Source organism: Lepisosteus platostomus, chromosome 8 (genome assembly GCF_059453375.1).
Source record: "Lepisosteus platostomus isolate fLepPlt1 chromosome 8, fLepPlt1.hap1, whole genome shotgun sequence".
Lineage (NCBI taxonomy): Eukaryota > Metazoa > Chordata > Actinopteri > Semionotiformes > Lepisosteidae > Lepisosteus > Lepisosteus platostomus.
Window position 1 is genome coordinate 10,091,229 of NC_142618.1, and position 24,376 is coordinate 10,115,604.

General features: G+C 42.1%; 1 protein-coding gene across 4 annotated transcripts in view; it reads right to left on the bottom strand.

The window, feature by feature from the left end:
• Positions 1 to 3,586: 3,586 nt before the first annotated feature.
• Positions 3,587 to 24,376, bottom strand: part of chd7 (chromodomain helicase DNA binding protein 7) — a 78,653-nt gene continuing 57,863 nt past the window's right edge. For 3 of the 4 annotated variants that reach the window (XM_088642366.1, XM_088642368.1, XM_088642367.1), the window contains exons 18-38: positions 24,149 to 24,316; positions 23,304 to 23,483; positions 22,999 to 23,109; positions 22,233 to 22,438; positions 20,972 to 21,171; positions 20,131 to 20,290; positions 18,701 to 18,790; positions 18,235 to 18,338; positions 16,427 to 16,556; positions 16,262 to 16,334; positions 16,117 to 16,174; positions 15,234 to 15,459; positions 14,389 to 14,597; positions 12,794 to 13,501; positions 11,582 to 11,742; positions 9,901 to 10,128; positions 8,842 to 9,282; positions 6,513 to 6,740; positions 6,088 to 6,228; positions 5,755 to 5,859; positions 3,587 to 5,574 (exon numbers count right to left, since the gene is read on the bottom strand). In XM_088642366.1, coding sequence (XP_088498492.1) covers positions 4,612 to 5,574; positions 5,755 to 5,859; positions 6,088 to 6,228; positions 6,513 to 6,740; positions 8,842 to 9,282; positions 9,901 to 10,128; positions 11,582 to 11,742; positions 12,794 to 13,501; positions 14,389 to 14,597; positions 15,234 to 15,459; positions 16,117 to 16,174; positions 16,262 to 16,334; positions 16,427 to 16,556; positions 18,235 to 18,338; positions 18,701 to 18,790; positions 20,131 to 20,290; positions 20,972 to 21,171; positions 22,233 to 22,438; positions 22,999 to 23,109; positions 23,304 to 23,483; positions 24,149 to 24,316 — 4,890 coding nt within the window. In that variant the 3' untranslated portion in view covers positions 3,587 to 4,611. The remainder of the gene's footprint in view (positions 5,575 to 5,754; positions 5,860 to 6,087; positions 6,229 to 6,512; positions 6,741 to 8,841; positions 9,283 to 9,900; positions 10,129 to 11,581; positions 11,743 to 12,793; positions 13,502 to 14,388; positions 14,598 to 15,233; positions 15,460 to 16,116; positions 16,175 to 16,261; positions 16,335 to 16,426; positions 16,557 to 18,234; positions 18,339 to 18,700; positions 18,791 to 20,130; positions 20,291 to 20,971; positions 21,172 to 22,232; positions 22,439 to 22,998; positions 23,110 to 23,303; positions 23,484 to 24,148; positions 24,317 to 24,376) is intronic. The other variant, XM_088642369.1, reaches the window with a different exon arrangement.

Sequence of the window (24,376 nt, forward strand, 5' to 3'; positions counted from 1 at the left end):
GTGCATTTACCTCTTCTTGCCTAGTAGCAGCTCCTGTCTTCTTGCATAGTTGCTCTGATGCACTGAAATGCAGACCTCCATGAAGGGACTCTCTAGTTCCTCAGTCATGGTTATTCTCTCAGCAGTCACAGCTCTACCCACATGTTAATCCACTGCAGGAACTGGACTTTGTGGCAGTTTTAACAGATGAAGTCTATCTGTTGGGATCCATCCAGGTTAAGAGATATATTGCACAAGCCATAAATCACAGCTTTAAGAACCATGTCAAGGTAGAGGTTTTAAAGGATTTATGAACTAAAAAAATGTAGAGTGAGTTTTTGTTCCCCACAGCTAATGAAATGCAATCAACGCTGTCTACCACTGATATCTACCACCATCATCACTGCCAACATTTCGGAAATGGTCATCAGGTTCTTTTTACTTGCACACAAAGGCCCTACGCACTAAAATGCAACAGGGCAACTTCACCAGTTTTAGTCCCTTTGGAAAAAGGGTAAATCAGACACTGCAATTGTTTTTTCTCCATAGTAACATTTCCTGTCACATATCCTCAAGCTAGTCCCTGAAAGTATTGTGGAAAAAACCCTCTTGGGCTCTGCTCTGAAACGCATTTCTCCATGGTTTCCTCTTGTGTCCTTGTGTCCAAAGGATTGACTTTGCCCAGTTTAAAAAAAAGCAACGGCAGTGCTTGCTTCTCAATCCACGGAACAAATCCTGGATTATGCTCACTGATTCTACAGTGACCTCTAAGTTTGTATTTTTTTTTTATGGACTGGCAGCTGGAGATACTTGCACAGCAGAGGATCAAAAGAAGTGGGCTTCAGACTCCAGCCTGGGCTTATCTTAAACAGACAGGCACCTAACACCCGGTACAGGTGGTTTTATCGATTCAGCCATACCCAGTGCATCAGCGACATGCTCACATTTGCAAACCAAGTACAGCTTCTGCTTTTGTTTTAAATGGCAAGGGTAAGTCAATGCAAAACCTCACTAGAAAGGAAAGGAGCTTACAGAGTGTTCACATGCATGGGACAAAGAGGCAGGTGTCACGCTATACTGGACAGAGGAAAGCCAAGAGCACCCCACAGAAACCAGAATTTCTTGGAACACTGTTTTGTACCCATTATACATGTTCACACGTGTTCATCAAAATGGCAAAATGAAAGAAAACGAACACCCAATCATTTTAAAGATCCAAGTGCAAGCTGAAGTGCAGACTGCAGATGGGACTCAGTGGCAGTCTGATATGAATTTGGAACAGAATGAAATGAGGTTTTCATTTTGGATTCTCTCTACAGATGGAAACGTAGCATTGGTCATCACTGCCATCAGACCGGCCAGCCTGCTCTGGGGAAACTTCCAGGCCATTTAAGCTGTACAGCTGCTAATTTGTAAGACAATAGCCAGCGCAGCAGGCGGTTAAAAATGCAAACGACCTGAAATGCTTTTCATGTAAATCAAACACCACAAGAGCAAACGCACAGGGGAGCACAGCCAAAAAACGTGGATGCTATAGCAAAAACAAATGCCTTTTTTTTTACAGAATAATAGGTGTGAGTGGACAAGAAAAGCCTTTCGTAAGGCTCATCAGTTGTAAAGGATTCTTTTTCCCATCGATTCATAGAATTGGCTTCACAACCCATTTCTAAAAAACGCACTTGCGAGTGAGGGAAGTGTCTGCTCTGGGGTTTGGCTCAGTCTCCTCGGTGTGAAAACAATGGGAAACACTATCAGATCTGTATTCCTTCAACTACAGACGAATGCCAATGAAAATGTCAGATTAGTGGAGAGCTCCCAGGCATTAAGTTCTATGGATCACCTTTAATTTTTCTAAGGACTGGGAACATGTAATTATTGATCACGTACAGTCACTTTAGTTTAAGACACCATTATGATACACTAAACAAATTAATGTTATCAATGTAATAAAGCTATCCTAAACCCTAGGAGTTTAGGATAGTTTAGGACCCAGTGGTTAAGATTCTAATACACAGACTACAGGAAACAGTTATCACATTTGTCTATTAATAAATCTTATTTTAAAACCATTTGTAAATGGCTTTTGCAACCTCTATTATAACAGCTACCCAATTAATAAAGTAATTGTTAAATTATGGAAACTTGTCATTGAGAAATGAGTATTCAGATAATGTCTTTGGATTAATTTTAAAAAATGTTCACTGATAAATATCTTTTTAATTTAGAACATGATTTATTGTGTACCAAAAACATATACGAGCTGAAGGTATACGTGATGTCAATAAACAGGACAGCAACAATGATGAGGTTTTGGAGGAGCATTTTGGAGCGTGGGTATCCAGCTGCTGTCCTGAAGGACCTCCTTCTGCACTGTTTCATTCCAAGTGAACTCAGTCTAACAATTTTTAAATTGTACAACTGGAGCAGTTTAACAGTTTCTTTGTTTCTCTTAAGGTGTTGCCCATTAAAAGGGGCTCAAAAACCCACTGTACTGCACTTGAGTGCAACTCCCATTCCCCACATTCACTTCTCAAACGTGAGACAACCTAGGTTGCCCAACTCTAATAACATGCCAGGAGACAGATCTCATTTGATCAAGTATTCTTTTCCAACTACCACAAAAATAGCACACTATAAAGCCAATAAATGTGCCATACAAATAGGGCCATGGAGAATGACTAAATGCGTGTGGATAGGAAACAAATTTCTAGATAGCAGTAGGCATCTTCAAGTTTACTATAGCAAAGCACTGCTTATCCTTTGCTGGATACCAGTGATGGCACCTATATCCGGTACATGCATATGTCACCAAGTGATGCAGCTTTTTTTAAAGACTAACTTGATGAGCACTCTGCATATACCTGTACAGCTGAAACAAACAGTACACTTTCAGAAACATTTAAACCTCATAAGAGGGGACAGGACAACTGGCGTTCACAGGGTCAAGGCAAAAACCCACCAACACGAACCCTCCACTCGTGTACCAGTGGGTCTATACTTTACAGTTGGCAGGTAGGTCACTCACAGCTTTACACTAGCAAATTCAAGCAATTTCTAAAAACTCTGGTAGAATTTGTCAACTTTATTTGCATTCTGAATCAAAAACAAACGTTTAAAAAATGCCCCCCAAAAGGAATGCAAGGAACCCTGTTCGCTGCAAGATAAGGTAAATACAAAAGTTTTATTCACGGAAAAGGACTGGTGTTTTCAAGAATCCAAAGTTAAAATTAATTTCAGAGTTGAAATAAGCCAAAAACAATTCTGTTTTAGATCTTCAGGTTCAAGAAGCTATGTAGACAAAATACAACTGGCAGGAGGAATTCCAGTAAAACCGTTTTGTGACATGCTGCTTGAAACAGTACAATGTTTCATCACCAAAGTATCAAAAGCATTTGCTGCAGTTTTCCTCTTTTACTGAAAGCAGCTATACAAATCTTACAAGCAACTGAACACTAATATAGAAAATAAATCCAAAAAATCTCAAGTCAGTAAAAATCCACTGTGGACCAGTTCAAAGTCGTATTAGCCATTTACAAACTCTCTCAGCAAGATGAGACTGTCGAGCATGTTTCTAAGAAACCTACATGAAAGACCACAAACATTCTGATTTGGTTTCCTAGACGAATATCGTGAGTCACTTTTATTAAAAGCATCATTACTACAGTTGGCAGCAATTTACATCTTATCATACATGATAGTTTCCAAAAATAAAAAAAGACATCACAAAAAGAAGAAAAAAAAACAAAACAAAACAAAAACAAACATTTACAAAGTCATGTCTGTAAACTTCAAGGCTAGTTAGAATTGAGGTAATGCTGTTCAGCTTTGTGGCTAAAGTAACAAAAGTCCTTTCATTAGAGAAATGTACCTGATTTTTCTTAGTTTATACCAGTGCATTAACAAGAATATCACGAGACAAATTGACTGTAGTTTTTTTATCTTGTGGTCACCCTCCTGGTGTGTTATTCTGAGAATAATCTAACATTCAACAGCTGCCTTAGTTATTGCTGTCTCTTCAGGCTGAGACGTTCACACCTCTGTTCAGATTGTCAGTGTGTGAAACTCAGAACACAGTCTGTAGGCATGATATGTATGAAATTCATCCTGATCTTCACAGCAAAACAAACAGTACAAAATAAAAAGTTAAATATACATCTTCATTTAATCCTTTTCAGCAGCAGATACTAATGCCGTTAACCTTTATGCCACTGGATTTAAAAAAATTGCTGCTCATCAACATAATACCAATGGTAGGGAAAGAAAACAAAAAAAAAGCAGCAGAGCATTATTTAAACAAGTCAGTCCTAAAAGATTTCAGATAAAGTTCAGAAATTTCTTAACTCTCCTAGGATAATAAATAATGCACTGCACAATACTTAAGGACCAAGAAACACCTTTATAACATCTGTGTAACATGACTCTTTTTGTTTGTTTTTTGTTTTTGCTACACTATGTTACAGAGAGCTTTTCCCCCCCATTTTGTCTTGCCTTTGAAAATGGAGGAAAAAAAAAAAGCCAAAATCTAAATGTTTGGATATTTAATTGGCATGTAAACAGTAGGACTAACCAATTGTCAAAAAGTTTAAAACACTTCTTGAAACCGAAAGGCAGGGTGGGGGCGTGGGGACGTTTCTAATCATCGTTCTCATTCTCCTCTCCGTCCTCCCCGCCGTCGAGGGAATCCAGCTCCTCTGCGGGCCCCACCTCATCCTCCAGGACCGAGGAGTCGGCGGTCTTGTTCTGGCTCTCATCCGTGTCGCTGTCCTCCATGGTATTGTCGCCGTCCTCTGCCTTGGCGTCCGGCGCGGGCTCCTGGCCGGCTTCCTTCTCCTCCCCCGCCGCCCCTCCGCTGGCGCCCGCCATGGCGTTCTGCAGTCCCGCCAGAGTGGCCTGGGAGAACCCCGGCAAGGTGAGCCCCCCCAGGCTGGGGGGCAGGAACATGGAGGGGTAGAAGAGGCCTGGCGCCATGGTGGACAGCAGGAAGGGGTTGAAAGCCAGGGGGCCTGCGGACATGCCGGCAGCGGCCGCCGCCGCCGCCGCGGCACTGGCCGCGCTCGCCGACCCCTCTCCTTCGCCGGAGGCCTCGGCCTTCTCCGACTCCTTCTCGTCGCCCTCTTCGTCGTTGTTCTCTTCCGGTTTGGGCGCCGCCCCTTCCTCAAGCTCGCCCTGCCCCGCGGCGGAGGAGCTGCCAGAAGCCGCGGCCGCGGCGGCCGCCAGGTTATTATTGAAGAGGCCCCCCAGGCCGAACATGTTGGGCAGCCCCGCCATGCCAGGCAGCATCAGGGGCAGCATGGCAGACGTGTGCTTGGCGTCACCTCCGGCTCCGGTAGCCAAACCTGGAGGAAAACCCATAAGTCCCGCCAGCTGCAGGCTCTGCAGGTTCTGAAGGTTCTGCAGGCTGGTGAGGTCCATGCCAGCGAACAGGCTGTTCATTAGTAAAGGGTTGATGCCTGAAGAGGAGGCCGCAGCTGCAGCGGCCTGGGCCGCAGCCTTGGCGATCTCGCTCTTTGGTCTCCTCCCTCTGCGGCCCGGCCCTTCCTCTCGCACCACTGGTCCGGTAAGAAGGCGATCATACATAGACTCTGGAAGGAAGCCCTGAGAAGACAAAGAAGCCATTGGCTAAAATGTTATCTATGGCCAGATTGTGAACTGTGGGGAGCTGGCACAGCACACTTTAGTCGACATTTTGTACCATTTAGACAGCAGCTCACAATCTAACACTGAAAAGAAGGGAAAAAAAAACTCTGCATGACGAGGTTGCGACAGATTACCCACCGATTGCTTTACTATTTCGGTCCAGTCAGGAGCAATTGCAAATTCTGGATTTTCTTCGAGCCACCTTGGTAAATCTTTCATGGGTGGGGCCATAGCTCCTCCCATCTACAAAACAGACAAACAATTCAATGTATATGTGCACCGTACCAGCATGATTTTCATTCACTAGTAGAAACCAAATACTTTTAAATTACAGCGAGTACACATTAAAGCACTCACTACTACAAAATGTTTTTTTTTTTTACTGAAATAATAAAATTAATTTCGAGTTAAGTCTTTTCAGACTGTGTACCTCAAAATAAGCATGGCCAATTTAGAGTAACCCACCATTACCTTTTTTCCATTTCTTCTGTTTACTACAGGCACCCTCTCCTCTCCCGTCAAGGTGTTGATGTCAATTTTATTGGGGTTGCGACACCGGTGCCTCTTCTGTTTCGGTTTCTGGAACGGCGACAGAAGCAAGTCCTCATTCTTCTGAGAAGAAAAAAAACTTTTAGTGAAAACATTTACACAACGTTTAACTAATGAAATGTTATAAAGATTGAGGCTAAATGATGTTAGGTTAGTTGTTTTTTTTTACAGTGCTGATGGATTTCGAGGAGTCTGAAGACTTCAGTGTTCATGACAGGAATACTGAAATACTGAAATCTTCCTTCACAGGCAATTCCTCCCCTTCCCCCTTAGGTACCATGAAATATTCAACAGGCGAGAAAATAGCATCTATTGACAGATTGACAAACTGCATCAAGGATACGTACTGGTACATAACTTGGCATGTCAACAGTGTAAGCAGGGTGCTGCTTAAGCCATTCAATTAAGTCCTTGTTTGTAGGGGCTTCGTCTCCCACCAGCCTGCTCCCATCTTCCAGGTTAATGACAGGGATGCGAGCATTTGGGTCCAGCTGGCCAGGGGATGGAATGTTTCTCTGTGGTTGTTGTGGGACCTGCACTCTGTCCTCAAAAGCTTTGGTCACTTCTGCATCCTCCTAGGGACAAATGGGAGACCCTTCAGTCGCCAAACAAATACGAATCGAAAAAAACTGTTTGCTATTAACTGTTCTTTTCTGCTTCGACATCACTGTCTTCATTAATACCTGTGCCGAGTTAATCCTCCATTAGTGATCACCCTGGTCACCCCATTTTGCTAATCCTATTCAGACCCATCCTTTCTTTACAATCCTCTTTTCTCCTAAAACCTTCCTAAACCTAATTTAAGACAGCCCCACCTCCTTTTTCCCCTTTACAAGTATCTTCTGAAGGTCTTCAATGCCACACTAATACTTAAACAATCTTATTTCTTATTTCAGTGTCAAATTTCAGTGACAAACTTGAGAAGATTTAGTCAGTAAGCCAAAGAAGTTTTACAACTTACTGCTGTAAAAAAAAAAAAGACCCGCAAATATTCAGGGGTAGGTCTTTTAAACAATAAACTGAAATAAAAGGCGCTAAAAAGGTGCTTTTGTAAACACCTTTCCATTTAAATAGACGCATTCCTTACAGTGTCAGCTACAGTTCACAATCTGCATGTGCTCTATTGAAAAGGGAAACCTTTCCCACTGGCCCGTGAAAAAAACAGCTGAAACTCGCACGCTGGTCAGCATTTAAATGGAAATTTTAGAGCCTTGTGACACTGGCACACCTTCACCGAACCGAGCTCGCCCAGCACACCTGGACTTTCCCCCCTGCTCGAACGCAGGCCGCGCCGGGGATGGGCCCCCGCACGGCGTGAAATTGCATCGACTGAGAATGGATCCCGAGGTCCTGTTTTGTTTTTTTTCCTTTCTTCTACCACACACTGATGAATGCAAATGAAAAGGAGCTCTCTGAATACGAAAAGAGAAGTCAGGACATCCTAAAGCATTTGATGTAGAAAACACTTAACATGGCCATGCTCAAAATGCAAAGCAGTCAATGGAAGGCCAGGACCACCCCCTGTACTAATAGGCTTATGCCACTATATTAATCAGTGATTTCAGAAATATACAGTATTAGAATTACAGTATATAGAATACTTCTATAAAGTGCTTAACATAGGTTGGTGGTATATAAATAGTGGTTTTGTATTACAAGTGTGAAAGTGGCAGTACATGTAATTGTATTTTTCTCAGTGACTTTTGCATTTTAGTACATTAAGCATTTGGTATCTCTAACTTTACATTAAGCAGTGTATTCACAAAAGTTAATTGTAAATTACAGTTTATCTATTGATATTGTAAATATTCACCATTCCTGAACAACCCACAAATGTTTTTCTAATATGAACAATGGTTTAGGTCTTAGCAGTTTTAATGCATACATTTTACTGTTTTATATTAGCTTATTGCAAGCTATACAAAACATTTGTTTTAGGAAGTTGTGAAGAAAGGTACCACCAAGAGTACAAGACGGAGGCTATATGAGAGCTCAAAAGATATCAGCTAAGGTTCTGTACTTTTCAAAGTTTCCTTTTGATGCAGTATTTTCTGAAACTACTAAACGCAAACATTTACAACTTTTTAGATAGCCGCCTCATTCGGATCACTGTGGCAATTCATCGAAAATTCAACAAAGATTCATAAATGCTGAATCCCGACATCTCTCGTGGAACAATGAAAGTTCACTATTTCAATAGTACTGTGTTCAGTACTTGTAGCCAAAACTGTGTGGGGGTGCGAAGGATCAATAGGTCAATAAGGCCACATGGAATCAACACTTCTTGTTCAATATGCTTTGGTGGGTCTCGTAAGTAAAAGCACTATTACACAGAAGTTTAAATGTAACATAAAAACGAAAAATTATCCAACTTTTATTTCCACAAGTTCCTATGAAGCCCATATCCTGCCACAAATCCCGCTTTCAGATAGCTCTTTTTCATGTATTCTTAGATGGACCTTAGACGGACAGCTTAAACCCTGCTTCTAGCACTGCTCGGCTGCAGGCCAGTACCAGATAGCCGGTGAGGCTCTCTCACAGCTTGGCACCAGCTCGGCTCAACAAAACGGCCATTGTGAACCGAGCTGTACCATGAGGGCTCAGCTCGGGTGTGTCAGTGTGACAAGGCCACTAGGGACGCAGATGGATAGAATAAAAAAATGATAGTGAACGCACAGCATTTAGCGATGCCCTCTTGTTGCTCATGAAAAGCAAATCCAGCCCCTCCACATTTTTCCTTCTGCCTCTCCTCCTCTTCATGGGAATCTCTCCTTCCAGAAAGGAGCCATTCATTAGTTGTCTGGTGGGTGTTCCTGAAAGGCCAGCTTGCAGCAACTCCATCTGAGTTTTAAAGGCATCAGCTGTTGGGGTGGAGGCATTGGGCAAAAGAAACTTGGAAGCAACAGAAGAGATATTTGAGGTAGAACTGGTTGCCTCTCGCAAGGCTTTTGATAAGTCCACAGCTTTGTCAGGGCTGTCGGAGCCCACATGGGATTCCCTCAGCTGGGCCACCATCTCCATGAGGTTCTTCCGTTTAGCAGCCCTCTCTGCCTCAATTTCAATCTTCCTCCTCCTGCGGCGCCGCTGACGGGGAACAGTCATGCTCAGCACCTCTTCCTGTGAGAACAGAGGACCACTTTTTATTGATAAAACCGGTGATAAGTCCAAGGGTACCCACAGAAAATGGAATAGTGTACTATTTTCATACGGAGGGAGAAATCTCAGTTTTGTTCTCCCCCTTGTATTGCCAGTCTGAAGGTGAGTTTCGTAATGATTGAATATTGCCATGGAATTGAAAACTTGACTTTTTACCCGTTTAATACACTATTAAAGTGCCTACTGTGAAAGTTTCAATTTTAGTTTCTGGCCCAATCATTAACTGTCAAGTATGATCAAGATTTTACCAGGGCTCCATTCCTGCAACAGACTTTGCAGTAATAGAAGGTCACTCCAAGCTCAACAGCAATCTAAACCAGGGCGCTGCATAAAAAAATGTGCGCATTACTGCAAGAGACACTGCTCTGAAGTATGGCTTTGTTCATGAGACATTAAATAATTGTGCATTCTGTCCTTCCTACAATGTATAAAATAAATGGCTGACACTGAAGGCTGAACATCTGACATTTTAAAACCGACATGAATACAGGCAGAAACACAGAAGACATTCAGATGTGAGCATTCCATGACACATGCTCACAAAGGGCATGTGAAGCAGCCACAGAGACGGTCGCTTGCCTTGGAGATCTGAGGGGAGAGGGTGATGTCCTCACTGCCACTATAATTGGCCTGGCCCACCATAGACAGCTCAGCAAAACTCCTCCTCGGCAGGGGGCTGTCCAGGGTGGAGGGGGTGTATCCAGGCAGCAGGCCAGGGAAGTCAAACAGCTGACGCCTGTTCACAGGCCACTTCCCCTTCAACACCGCTTCACAAATGTTGTCCAGGCGATTGATCATCACTCTGTCCTGCACAGCAAAGAAGTAAAAAAAAAAATTAAGAGGAAATGCACTAACGAGCGGGATATCTGGTACAAAAGAATGCAGGGCAAGGTTTCTTCCCTGACACCAGGCTAACTAGACACCCATAGGACACTTCTGTTTTGCCTTTGTTAAAAAAAAAAGTCTACCATTGGATATCTGTCCTTGCAGATTTTACCTTGCCTCCATAAAAGATAGAGCAGGGGTTAAACTGACCTACCCCCAAGGCTCTCAACACGTCAAAGAGCTGAAGGACAGAACAAGGAGATTCTTTCCATTTCTCAGCGTTTAATGATCAGACCCAACATCCTATCGATTCAGGCACCGCAGCATGCTGTAACTAGGTTAAACTTTCAAAAAGGGCCTTATTTCTATTACTCCCAAGCACACTGTCCCTGTACATTCAATAAATTGTATTTAAAGGACACCTAAAAATTTAATTTTCCGTTCTGCAATCTTTAAATGAATGTAGTCTGACATTAAGAACAGAAGCAAGCAGAGCATAAGCCATCTATTTACAGAAGTAACCAAAACATTTGACAGCATTATCAAACTCCAGCTGCCAGACCCTCGCCAACAACTTAAGCATTTAAGGAGGAACTGACTTAATATAAACACCCATTAAAAATGTAAAAGCTAAAAATATTTTGGTGAATTTCAGTTCAAGAGCCAAGATACTATACTAGTAATTTTTAAAGGTGTCCAGCCCAAAAGCTTAATACACCATCAACTCTAAACTGAAACTTAATGCTAAACACATTCTCTTGTCCAGCAGAGTAATGGCATTACCGGTGGTATATTTGTTTTGAGACCCTTATTAAACAATTCATAATTTGATTATTCAAATGGGTAAAGCGTGGCTTTTAATAGGGTACCATGCTGAAAATGTCTCCTTCTGAACACATTAAGCATAGGTACGGACTAAACATTTTCATTCATCAATTGTTCCGTATCAACACCTCTCCATAGTGTAAACACTCCCTAATAATTAACCCACTTATAAACTAGTATATTAGCTCCACAGAGCACCTCGTTTGAGATGTGTACTATAGGCACTTTGTTTCCAGCAATTAGAATCCGATTATCAAGTAGGAGGCCCTAGCTGTTGATAGTGTTCCTAAGGGAATTAAAAAAATAAAAGCCTTACAATGCAATATGTATTCTGAAATCGCACCCTTCTCTGTACCTGCACACACGTGGCCTCTTCAAAGGACACGTTGTTAAGGAACTGCAAATTAATAAAGCTACTGTGTAATGCTGCACAGGATTAAACTTCGTTAGCAATGCAGGAAAGTCTGCACAGCTTGTGACTGAAAACCCACTTCAGCCTTTCACAAGTACCCCCAGAGAAATGCCCTCTTAATATTCCACAAACCGCTAGGATCAAGAAAAGACTAACAAAGCTGGCAAGTTTCCAGTTACTGAGTGCGGCTGAACTAACCTTGGGCCAGAAGGAAAAAGAGAAAGATCTTTCGTGCAGAATGTGAGCCATTGAGGTCTCCCCGTCCTCGGCGTAGAACCCATCGCGGGTCTCATCGCGGGCTGTGCTCATGGAGGCATTGCTCTCCTCATCGAAGTTCTTACCCCGAGAAGCCGCCCCAGCTGTGGAAAACAAGAACGCCCGCTCAACAGAAACAATGGGACGCGGCATCCTGATCTCCTCACACCCCCCCTCCCGGCAGCCCAACTCTTAAATCTAAACAGGAAGGGGGAGGGGGAGAGAGGCTTTGTTCCTCTCCTAACTTCCCCCATCTGGAAATGTCCAAAAGAGCCCCCCTCCCCTGCCCATCTCCCTAAAAAGCAACAACAACAACAAAAAGATAACACCACAAGGGTCCACTTCAGAGAAAAAACTTGCTGAGGTCTTTTGTTGACGTAAATAAAATATTAATTCGCAGCCTAGATGCCATATAAAAACCCCTACATCTTTAACAAAAGCTGCAGGCAGCCTAAGAGAATGCCTATGAGCACCTGCCCCTTTAACAAGCCTGTTTAATATTCTTAGGTTTGACAGATTTGAGACGGTGCTTTTACAGTCTCTAGGATATAAAAATGGGTGTATCAATTAAAATTACAGTTTACACAGGAACTACTTGTTTGCAGCCAATATCAGCTCAAAGAAAGCCGAGTTATCATTATAACTTAGTTCATAACTATTATGGGATCCTTGAAGTTGAAGAGGAGGAAATGTAAAAGATGGTTTTCTGCACAGGACAGAAAAAGAAATTACCTCTGGTCCCAGCCTAACAGGAGATTAAAACTACAAAGCACATAAAGCACAGATGGTTCTCTCAACTAACTTTTGTCCTGGCTAGCAAAGAGACAGAACCCAATTTAAAAAGAAGCATCTATAGAAAAAAGATACAACTCATTAACAGTGAACATATTGAAATACCCTTTTAAATAAAAAGGGAAAAGAATAAGATATTTTAGCAAAAGCTTCAATCTTTACACTTTGACCAAACTATCACTATACCGCATCTGTGACTCATCACAAAATTGTTACCCTTGCTTAACCTACAGAATTGTCAAATGATTTTCAAGACGTTCCAAAGCGGCTATTGTAAAAGATAAATTAAACCAGAACATTTAATGAAAATGTATTTGTTTGCCTCTTTGTAACAAATGACTTAAATCAAGCTCCTAGAAATACCTTCCGCGTGAGAAGATTCCTCCGACTTGTCGTCATCATCCATCTTATCTTCGTCATCTTCTTCAGAGCCCTTTTCCGACAGCGACTTGGGCTCCAGCTCAGCTAGTGCTTCTGCGTCTTCCTGCACCGCGGGCTCTTTGGCGTCACACTGGGTCTCCGATTCCTCGGGTTTAACAGGTACCTCCTCCCCGGCGCTTGTCCGGACATCCTCCTTGGCCTCCTCTTCCTCGCTCGCTTTCAGAGGGTCTACCTCGGCCTTCGGCTCCTCTTCCTGCGCCTCGGCCCCCTCCGCCGGAGGAGGGTGTGGCTCCTGCTCCTCTTCCTTCTTGACCGGGAGGGCCGCGGCCGACAGCGCCAGCAGCGTGCCCTGGCCGGGGAAGGGGGTGCTGCACAGCTGTCCGCTGCTCTTGTTCTGAGCAAACCTCCGGTGGGATTCCAGGAACGAGAGCTCCGGGTCGTTCAGGATGTGGTAGTCGGTCCTGCTGACGCCGTGCTTGGAGGCGCCCACCAGCAGGTCCTTGTCATGCCGGCCGCTCTCCCACCACTCCGGCAGATCCAGGCTGGCCTGGCACAGCTTGAGCCGCTCGTCCAGGTCTGGGTGAGTCAGAACCTGCTCCCGGATCTTCCGGAGGAGCTCTATGCGGTACAGAGTCCTGGAGGCTCGCTCCTCTGTGATAGGCTCGATGAGGATAGTGGGATCGTGTGGCTCTGTGGGTCAAGGACAGGAAATCCACTTCATTCCCATTTCAAACAGGCCTCATTCTTTTTACATCTCATACAATACAGTGAAGAGGAACTGGTAACTGGCACACAACGGACAACTAGAAGGTTGCAAGTTCAAATCCATGTTGGATTAATGCTCTTCATTTCAGGTTGTGGGCAAATGGAATAAGCTAACCAGACATGTTGCTTCTGCAGACACTCTGGCTTCTTTCAATAAGACTGCAAGATGCTCTGATCGGTTAGCTGAAAGGCCTCCTGTCATTATCTGCTCTCATTTTAGGTCTTTCTGGGCATGTCAGTGTCCACTTTCTTATAATTAGTCCATTTAAAGCATGAACTATAATGTGTCATTTATGCACTCCATAGTTTAACTGTTCTGAATATGGCAAACAGGTCCTGTTTGGTAAGCATGTTTTATTCCCTAAAATATTGCTGCTATGATGCAATGTTAACACATCACAAAAGCTGCAAAAATATTCATCAGCTATTTTAAGTGTTAACCATTTTCGCTCAAACGGGAAAGGCCAGGAAGTATTTTTTACTCAACTTGATTTGAATCCATAAGGACAAACTTAAAAGAAGCACAAGTGCTAAGACCACTGGTTTGTGTACAAGTCTCGAATTATTTGTAAGGAAAAATGTCTTTCATCTGCAAAATCCGTATCTACAATTTTCTCAACAAATAAAGACGATCATCATTTTTAATTTAATGATAAAGGTAACATCAGCTTCCACATTTTCATCATTTCCCCCCTCAAGAGCAGATCAATTCACAACAGCAGAAAATGCCTCCATGATATTAGACAGGGATACTGAAGGTGCAGAAGAGAGACGGGAAACAAGGTTGCAGCTCCACCACATGTGATACTTGCCTTCGTCTGACTTCACAGGCATGCGGCATACCCTTCTGCACATTGCCACAAACGAGTAAAAGTATTTCTCCAGACTCTCATCTGTCTTTTTGTCCAGGCGGGCAAAGGCACGAAACTGGTTCCAGTCAAAACGATGTTTTTTTGTATCGAACATAACGCCGAAGGTGGACACCACCCTGTAGAAATCGGCTTCCTCTCTCCTCGTCCACCTGGGGTAAGAACAAAATGTGGTGAAACTGCAACATTTGCATGACGAAGGCTTAAAGAAACTGGATGGTCTTCAACAATCCAGCCCATTTTGAATTTGTAGGTAACCATAACTATGCTTAGTATTTAAAATGAAAAAAAATCAGTAGTCTCCTGAGAGAGCTCATTAGCTATAATTTACAGGAAATTATGTATTTATCAGATTCAGCCACGTGCAGCAAAAGGAATAATGCAACACTGGTACCATAAATAGCAGTTCCCTTCTTTTAACCAAATTGACTTCAATGCCAAAAAAACACCACTATGAAGTACCATGAATGAGACGTTAAAATAAGCTTTAGAAAAAAATGTTTCTGAAGCAGGGATGTGAAAGAGGTAATGGAAATTACCATCAAGAAAACCTAGTCCAGAGTAAAACCTAAGAACAAGGTTTACTGAACATCTATAAGGGAAGATTTCCCACGGTCCTTTAAGATGAGGAATGATGTGGCCCTTGGATTGTTAACTTTCTGCAGTATAACGAGCTATGTGAAAAATCTCTCCTTTGTCAACTTATTTGCTCTCTGTAGTCCCAACCTAAGATAAGTTAGGTTTTTGAAAAACATCATGAAGTGCCGCCGAAGGACCAGGTTTCTTACTTTTGACGCCTCTCTGTTATAATGGCTTCTCGCTCGGCCTCCAAGGCTCTCACTTCCTCCCTTGGCCGTCGTCTCCTGCGGTCCGTCTTGTTCAAAGCTTCCTGCCTCATCTGCTCCCGCTTGTAGCTGCGCTGATAAGCTGTGATCAGGCGCCGCAATCTGGTCGTCAGCGCGGAGGCAGTGGGCCAGTACAGTTTACCATACTCAGCATTTTCACTCGATTTTCCTATTTTAATTAAATAAAAAAAGATCTCTTTCATTAAAAGGGTAAATTCCCGTCTTTTCAGCGTTCATCCGGATTTAACAACTTCTTTTCTCCTTGAATTAGGTCAGTTCACTTTTAAATGTTCCCTAAGGAATCAGGAAGGATATTTCTTAAAGGAATGTTTATCTGTGATGTATCAGTTATTTCCATCTCACCAGAAAAACTCATGTGCTTCTCTGACTAATGAGTTTACCATGATATTCCAAGTCAATGCACGCCTACCTACAAGGTCTGTTTCTGTTATGGAAGGTTCGAGGGGTCAACACTGTTGAAGACTCATCTGCCTTAGTTTGTAATGTTCTATAAGACCACATGCTGCCTCATCTGAGAAATTATACAGCGATACTGGAATTCAAGTATCATAGCGCGCTACATTTGTTAAAAATGCAGAGAGTAAGAGTAAATGAGAGCTCCTGGATTTTCCTAACAGTGCATTCTTTTCTTCAAACAATACTTCAACAGAACATGTCCAAGGATTAAACAATAAGTAACTGTTAACACACTTAGCCATCTGTCTCAGAAAACACCGAATGCAAGTCACAATATACATGAGTAATGTAGATGGCACATTCCGAGGTTTTTGTGTGGAAGTGTGTTCAGGCATGTCAAAAAAATTACCTGAATTTTCAACATCCATGGCTTCCTCTTTATCATCCAAAGGTGAATTTGCAAACTCCTATTCAACATAAAAAAGAACATTAAAATACTGTCAGGACTGCAGATACCAAAAGGTGCAATGACTTTAAATTGTTTGCTGACTCACATCCATTTCATCCTTGAAAGGCATTCTGGCTGGCTTGTACTCTGGGTCCTCATCTTCTCTGTCAAAATCACCCCTAGGAGAAGGATTTTAAGACACAAAATTACAGACTGCACAGTTACCAAAAAAAGGGTCTTAGAGGAATAAGTGTATTGTAGCCCTTCTTACCCATCAGCACCATCTGCCATCATGTCAGCTCCTCTCTGTTCTGCAGCAATAGCCTTGGCATCTGGCATCCCCACTCTTTCCAAAAAATATAGACTAGGGTCAGCTCGCATGGAATTGTACTTCTCATACCCTGACAGGTGGAACAAGAGGGAGAAAATTAGCCTTGTAGTGGGGGAAAAACACAAATGAAAAATGCACCATCCAAGAAGCTTATGTCTCAAACACTCCAACTTGTGTGCAGGCTAAATGCTGTGGAAACTGGTAGAGAAGATGCTTTGAAGGACATAAAGGGCAAATTTCCCCCCCATCATCTTCAATTTCTATTGGTTTTCTCGGCAACCTGCGAGACAGCAACGCTGGCTGGGCTGGTGAGTTTCCCCGCTGCAAACCTGCCTGGTTTTTCTTACTTTCACATACTTTTAACAAAAATAAATCGGGAATGTAATAACTGGGATATCAAAAACATACTTGTGAAAAAAATGTATGCGTTGGCATAATATCGAAAAGCCATCTTATCATGAGGTAAAAGAAATGCAAGGGGTGGAAGGGGAGCATAACAGACTGTCTGAATCACCTCCATGTATTCAATGTGGCTCCTTACAATCAAGGGAATATTAAGTATTAACCCAGACGATTACAGACACTGTCTGATTACAGACGTTGTTTTCAGCTATGAGCAATTTGGTAAACACTTATGGCCGAGAGCAAAATGTTGTCTGCTCACTTCGACAGAACAGGAGATGTACAAACAGGACTCAAAACAGTCCTAGGAAGAGAAAGGATTGGAAAGGTCACCAACATAGCTTTAAAAAAAAAACTTGCTTGACCTTCACAAAAAGCATATTCAGCATAGAGCTATCAAATATGATAACGACATTAGGACCCCTGCTATGCCTCAGAAAAAAACAAAAGTTTACAATAGAATTAGAAACCTTCAACATGAATTTCAATGTAACAGGCACTGTCACACAAAAGGGTGGCGAAAAAAAAAATCTAAAATCCTACACCAGAGAGAGACACCCACACCCAAATGGGAATTCGCTTTGGAACTGCCCATGTAGAACAGATTTAAAACGGCAGATCTCAACAGCGCACTGCGGGGAGATGATTGTCAGACTGGACCCACTTCAGCTGAGCCCACGATCAGCCAGGCCCCGTGAACCCCCCTCCCCTCCTCCCCTCCCTCCTACCAGAACATCACATTTCAATTAGGATTTATACTGTGACACATTGTTTCTAACCGCTGTAGAGCCTGAAGCCAAACTGTAATCATGAAAGGGTTTATAAGCTATCATTCTTTCCTGCAGTAGGGCCATGCCGCTGAGGGTTCCTCCATGACCTCCAGTGAATTGGGATTATGATTAGGAACGGCTTGCTGTATATATCATGGCTGCTACACATCGCAGCCCTTCAAAGTTAACAAGGCAGCTTCCCACTCCGGGGAATGGGAAGGTCTCTGTGCTGACATTTTGTGAAATACTGCTTGGAAGAAAGCCCATGAGGCACTTGTACAGATTAATAGCAGAGGTTAAACCCACCAGCCACTCTGACACTGGCTGGCAAGACAAGGTAGCAAGTGCACAAAAGGCTGAAAACCAGAGCAAGGTCTGATTACAAGTGCTTCTCAACCATTAATAAGAAACTATGCTAAATGATCAATCCGCAGAAAACTGCTTTATTTTATAACTAGCCTCTCTATGGGATTGAAGATCTGCAAAATAATCTTCGATCTGAAAACATAATTAATAGAAAACGTAGAAACAGGTCATACATCTTACATTTAAATAAACCTCACTTAAACTACATACCATGTTTAAAGACTCCAATGAGCAGAGATTTATCAGCTTCCCTATTCCACCAGTCAGTAGGCACTTCAGCATGGAATGGTTGAGGAATCCAAACATCAATTTCACTGTGACCCCAAGAAAAATAAAAAGGTTAAATCGAGGAATTTCTAAAACGTACTTTTGGTCATAGTGAAATGTCTTGTGAGCAACATTAACCAATTTCCAACACATTACAAAAAGCAAGTATTACTGCTTAGGAAAAGACGTACGTTTGGTCTTACGTTTTTTCGTGTTCTGATCTGGCTTTTCCCCACAAATAACCTAAAACAACGCTGTCACAAAGTTACATGTTCAGCTTGTGAATGTACGTCAACATACAAATCACAGTCTAATTTACACCAAAAGTGGCCTGTTTGTGCCCCCTGTAGATGATAGCGCATCTTGGTGACAGTGGCACCACAGAAAGAACAGCCGCTTTTACACCAACCTTGAATCCGTGCCCTCTAAAATCTTGTCTGCTTGGTCGCCGATAACTTCTTGCCTGAGATAGTACAGCATGCGGACCCGCAGCAGGACTCTAGGGAGGGAGAGAGAAAAGTTCTTAACTTTGGGACTGTTTGCCAACAGTAGCTTTTGGCATCTGTTGCAGTTCATCCATCATCCTGCCAAGGCTGATTAGCCATGCTGTATGGTAGGCTTGAAGCATGACAGATGGTGGCACATAATCACCTCTGTGTGGTGCTTTTCGCTGGCTTCCAACAGGTCTGCCTGGCAACCGGTTTGCGTTGCACAGAGAGGAAGCGAGCAGAGCGGAGCCCAGGCGCATTTCATTTATTTCCACCTAATGCAGTTTGTGAAGTTTGGACACGTCCTGCCAGCACCTCTAAAGTACTGAGGCAAGTTTGTAAACAAGCGAGCAGATGGCTGGCAGTAAGTGTTCTGCTTCATTATCTCGTAAAATTTCCTCAGCTGTTGCCCGATTCCATTTTTGGAAGCACATCAGAAGTTGTAAAAAGACAGCTATGCAAACCCAGCTTTTATGGCCTTGCCATGACAGAACAATACCTGGCTGTGTTTTTAAAAAAAAAATCATACTTGACGAGCTATTCTGCAACAAAGCAATGCCATGCAATGGAAGCAAAAATCAGGTACTTGTGAATTAGAAATTATAGAGCCTTGAGAATTGTTTGACAATGAATAACAGGGATTATATAACTGTTGTCCCATAAATTCATAAAACTCATAGAATGTTACAAGAATAAGTGACTTAAGAATTAAAAAGGGCTGACTGACTTGCAAGACCTAATACTGGCTGGAATATCATGCTACACCCTTGAAGCAACAGAAAAAGCACAGTATACAGGATGGCCCTTATCTATATGAAAGCTAAACCTTTAGCAGACATTTGCTGTCATTCTAAAATGAAACAGATTATAAATCTAAAATGAAGAATCCTAGGTGTTGTGAAGCATGCAATCAAGACATCCATGACATGGTGCCAGGTAAAGGGAATGCACTAAGCAGCACGTTAAACCACAATGGTAAGGTCCAAATGAGAATGAGGGTGGACAGTCAGCACTCTGTGGGGAAATTCATGATATCTTCTGCTGTCATAACCAGCAATTTCACAAATACAAATTAAGAGCACAGGAAACAAGCTTCAGGCTTCATCTTTAATCCTAACCTGCAGACATGTATAATTACAGGATTGATCTATTCTTGCAAGCATTTCAATTTTAGCTTGCTTGTGTGTAATGAAACTTGAGCTTAATTTGGGCTTATTAAACACTACTCTATTAACAGACTCTTGCTTGAAGATATGGTAGAAAAGCATCGCGGCGTAATGTCTGCCTTGTACATCCAAAGCGCACAGTATAGCTTTTACTTTTAAAAGAATCTAAAAGGTGCCTGACTTACTTGTTACAGTGGTGTTTCAGGTGCTTCTTGTAACTGTCTTCCTGGAAGAGGGTGTCAGGGTTACAGCTCGCCAGCCAGTCTGCCTGCTGAATGAATGGCTGAGCAGCCTGTGTTTTAACCTTCTTTCCTTTGCGTCCCCTGGGTACTGGAGCAGACAGCCCTGTGGGAACAGCGGTGAAATTTATAAAAGACTGCCTCAAAGAAAGATCATTTTTTCCAGCGATGGAATTTTATTGGAATAAGTTAAAATCCATCTCAATTTAAAATCAACTTGACTGGGCATGTAGTACGTCCTTAATTAAAACTTAATCTATGTACATATACTTGACCAGACTTATCTACATTGGCAAATTCCAGCTGCTTTGTTACCCAGTCCTGTAGTTACCTCTGTTAAAGCAGAACATCTGTAGAACATCCCATATCATTCGAAGATTATTCAGCCTGATAAATGGGGGATGCCACAAAAGCAAGCTGCTGTCTGGATGTTGGTTTTTTAGGTGTTTGATTTGGCCCACGGTGCAATACATGAATACATGACAAGCTTGTCTTTAAACTGCTCACATAAGATGCTTCAGGAAAGCTACTATGGACGTGTTAAACACCATAATACTCGCCTAGTTCTTTCACAATGCAAGACAAGCCTATGAAGGAAACACAGTATGCAGAGCGTTTACATCAAATATATGTTCATGAATACCAGCCCCTCCAAATAAAACATATTTAAGCAGGAGTACACTGCAGTTATTAAAATCCCTTAATCCAAAACAATTTTCACAAACTTTCATTCAGGACTCTTTCTAAACAAAAGCACCCCATTCAGGCTTCTGGAGGCGTTACCTACCCGAGTGGTTCTGCAAAGCTCGGGTCTGTCCATCTTCAGTAGGGGTGATCAGGTCCCAAATGAAGCTCTTGATGTTCTCATCTCCCTTGTAGTGATTGAGGCAGTAAACCAGCACAGCGCGGCAGATGGTCTCCACGTCCTGCTCCTTCAGCTGCCGCTTAAACCGCCCATGAGACAGGATATCGGTCCATCGTCCCCAGCTAGAAGGGAGGGGAGGAGCGAGCCTTAGTTTCTTCTTTTAAGAGGGTATTTATAGAAATACCGAGACCGTTAGAATGGTAACAAGTGTTTAAACATTTGTCATGCACATAACAGTGACTGAAAAATGCTGAACCATTTGTTACCCATCTAAATCTCATTCAGAACAGACAGGCGTTCAATAGGACTGGGCATTTGAAACCCTGCCTGTTTAAAAAGATACAATGCTCTAAAGGCCAGACCAACCATACTAGCTTCCTGAAAAGGAATTTAGCAGGTTGCTTTAACTTGTGTTCACACCATTGATAAAGAACTGTATTTGCGGACCAATTAGGACACTGAATAGCTGATAAGAGTTTGTCTGGATATATGGAGCACACTGCATGCAATGCAATAAAATATTGTGTTCTGTCTCTCATCTTTAATACAGAAATCAATTATGAACAAAAGCACCTCTGTCAATGACCCGGCATTATAAATATAGATGCTGCAAATGATCTTGGCTCATAATTAAGGAGACATTTTGAACTTTAACAAAATTTTCCTCCTGCAAAACAAGCCTGGCAGAACATGGTGCGAAACTTGACAGATTTAATTGCCTGTATGGCCTGAGGCTCCAGGCTGTTAACTAGAAGAGTGCTGGTCAGATTCAGTGTGACCAGTGAACCATGAAGACTGAGCTGCAGAAGTGTCAATAGTCTGATTAACTGTCTGCACCCAAGAGCACCACACCCTTTGTTGCTCATTGCAGGGGGGGGGGGGGCACAAACAAAATAACCAATCATATGGAAAAATGTGATCATGTACATCGCACAGAACATACAACAGCCCCTTCTCAACAAGAGATTTTCCAGCTTTCACTATGAAGACCTGTAAACTTTGTATTCTAAAAGCCATTTGACCCACCTTTTTCTTTAGGAATATTTACACACAATTTTAAAAGGAGGAACCAGACTTGTGGTGTCTGAGTGAGATAACCCCTCTATCGATAATTCTTCAATGGCTTCTCTCTCCATCTTTTTCTCCATTCAGTCTACCCTATTGGCCTCTGCCCTGAACTCACCCGTACACCAGCAGGTTCTTCTCCACTCTGAAGCACTCGCTGCGAGGGTAACCCTGGGATTTATCCTGAGGTCGGCGGAGCTTCACATTGGGCTTCTCCTCTGAGTCACTTTCCAGCTCAGAAAACTCCATCATTTCTTCCTCTTTCACAGAACTGTAGTGACGGGTCTGCTTCCTAATTCTTGGTGTGTCAATTACAAGGTTATTCTGAAGGAAAAAAAATGAATTAAACCTTTGTTCTTTGTTCTCAAATGTTGGGAAAGACATCATTATGAATAGTGCTTAAATTTTCAGTCCTGTTAAGATGCAATACCTGATTTTTAAGATGCCCTAATTATAAGCAGTCAGATCCCTGAAATACCTTCAAGATCTAAGGGTTTCAAGTCCATGAAGCTTGTGTTTCAGACAGTTTACAAGCACATGGGTATTTAGGACTGAAACAGCCAGTATATCTTGTGCAACACGTAGTGAAAATAACCAAAGCACGCACACAGATTGTTATCAGAACAAAATGACCGTCAGACAGGTTCAGGGACACCTGTCAGACATGTTACTATCAGAAATAATGTCAAAACAGAAATTCAACTTAAAACAGAGCTACCTTATGTACTGAACACATTTTTCAGTTTTAATTTTTTTTGTTTTAATTAAAGCAAACTGGCTGAAAATAAGCCATTAGATCAATGCAAGATAAAACAATACACAGAATATGCCTGTTTTTATGAACATACCCATGCCTCTCACAAGCAATGTTACAGATCACTCACCCTTCCATTTATTGCATCCATATCAAGTTCTGCTTTCTTAGCCCATTTTTGCCAAAAGTCAGGATCTTCCAGAGATATATCAGTTCTGTTCCCAGATGATACAAAGCTTGCCTTAAGGAAGAGTTGAAATCAACAGTGATACCAGATACAAAACTGCATAATGACCATCTTAAATGCACATTTACCAGGTGTCCTTCTCATATAATAGATACATCTGCTGTACATCATGACTAATTAGGACCTTGCAGTGTGGCATCAGCCAACATACTGATCTCTCTCATGCTTCATTCTGTAGAGAACTGTACCTTTGCGAAAGTGGATCCTTTTCCTTCAGATTCAATGGTAATGGTTTGTGTTCGTCTCTGCAATATTTGATCAATATCCTCTTCACAGAATTTGGAGCCTTCATCCTCCTCATCCATGAGTGCCCCATAAGCTCCTTTGCGAAGCAGGTCTTCAATTTCTTTCTTTGAAAGCTGCTGCACCTTGAATGTGACATGAACTTGTATTACAACTCTTTCTTCCACTGCCGATACCAGCAGCTCTTACGACGGACCATGGCGGTTTTTCAGTACTCCACTGAACAGCTCAATAGTTAAACCATTATCTTCAAAATGTTCAAAATGTTTGGCCTTCAGCTAATTTACATGTATTCAAAATCTCAGTTATCTTTCAACAAACTGATCCTCATCGCATTTCATCTTGGCATGTATAGTTCTGAATATTTTTACCTCGATCTGTTTTATTGAAATTATGTTCTTTTTGACAAGGAATTCAATAGATTAAGAATGTTCTTATTATAAAACTGACTTTCTTCAAGTAGCTAGCTCTGTTTTCTAATGTTGAATGTCTAAGAGCACTCAACAAATTTGGGTAGGGTTTGCCGCTTTTTAACCTACTGAATATTTACCTTTTATTACATTTGGAGTATTTCATCACATACAAGGGAGTTATTGGCTGTTACTATGAAACACTACACTCAAAATTGAAAATGCTTAAACATTTTTACACCCAATTATTTAAAATTACTTGGAAGTAAGGATTGGAAATGTAATGTAGCAAAACAATGTACAATATTCCACAGATGAGCTTCTTATGACAAGAGTAAATTCTAGACACAAGGACTAGTGCACTAGTTTGGTGTACCTACCCCATTAGCAGCATTCTCTCTACCACTCATAGACTGCAGCACAGCCTTATCCAGACCTAGCTTTAAACTAGCTTTGTCAAACATCTCCCTTTCATAGGAATTCCTGGTTATCAACCGATAGATTTTGACAGCTTTACTCTGACCGATTCTGTGACATCTTGCTTGAGCCTATAGGAGAGAAGAACAACAGTGAAGAGGAATTGAATAAACACAAAAGTTAAATATGCA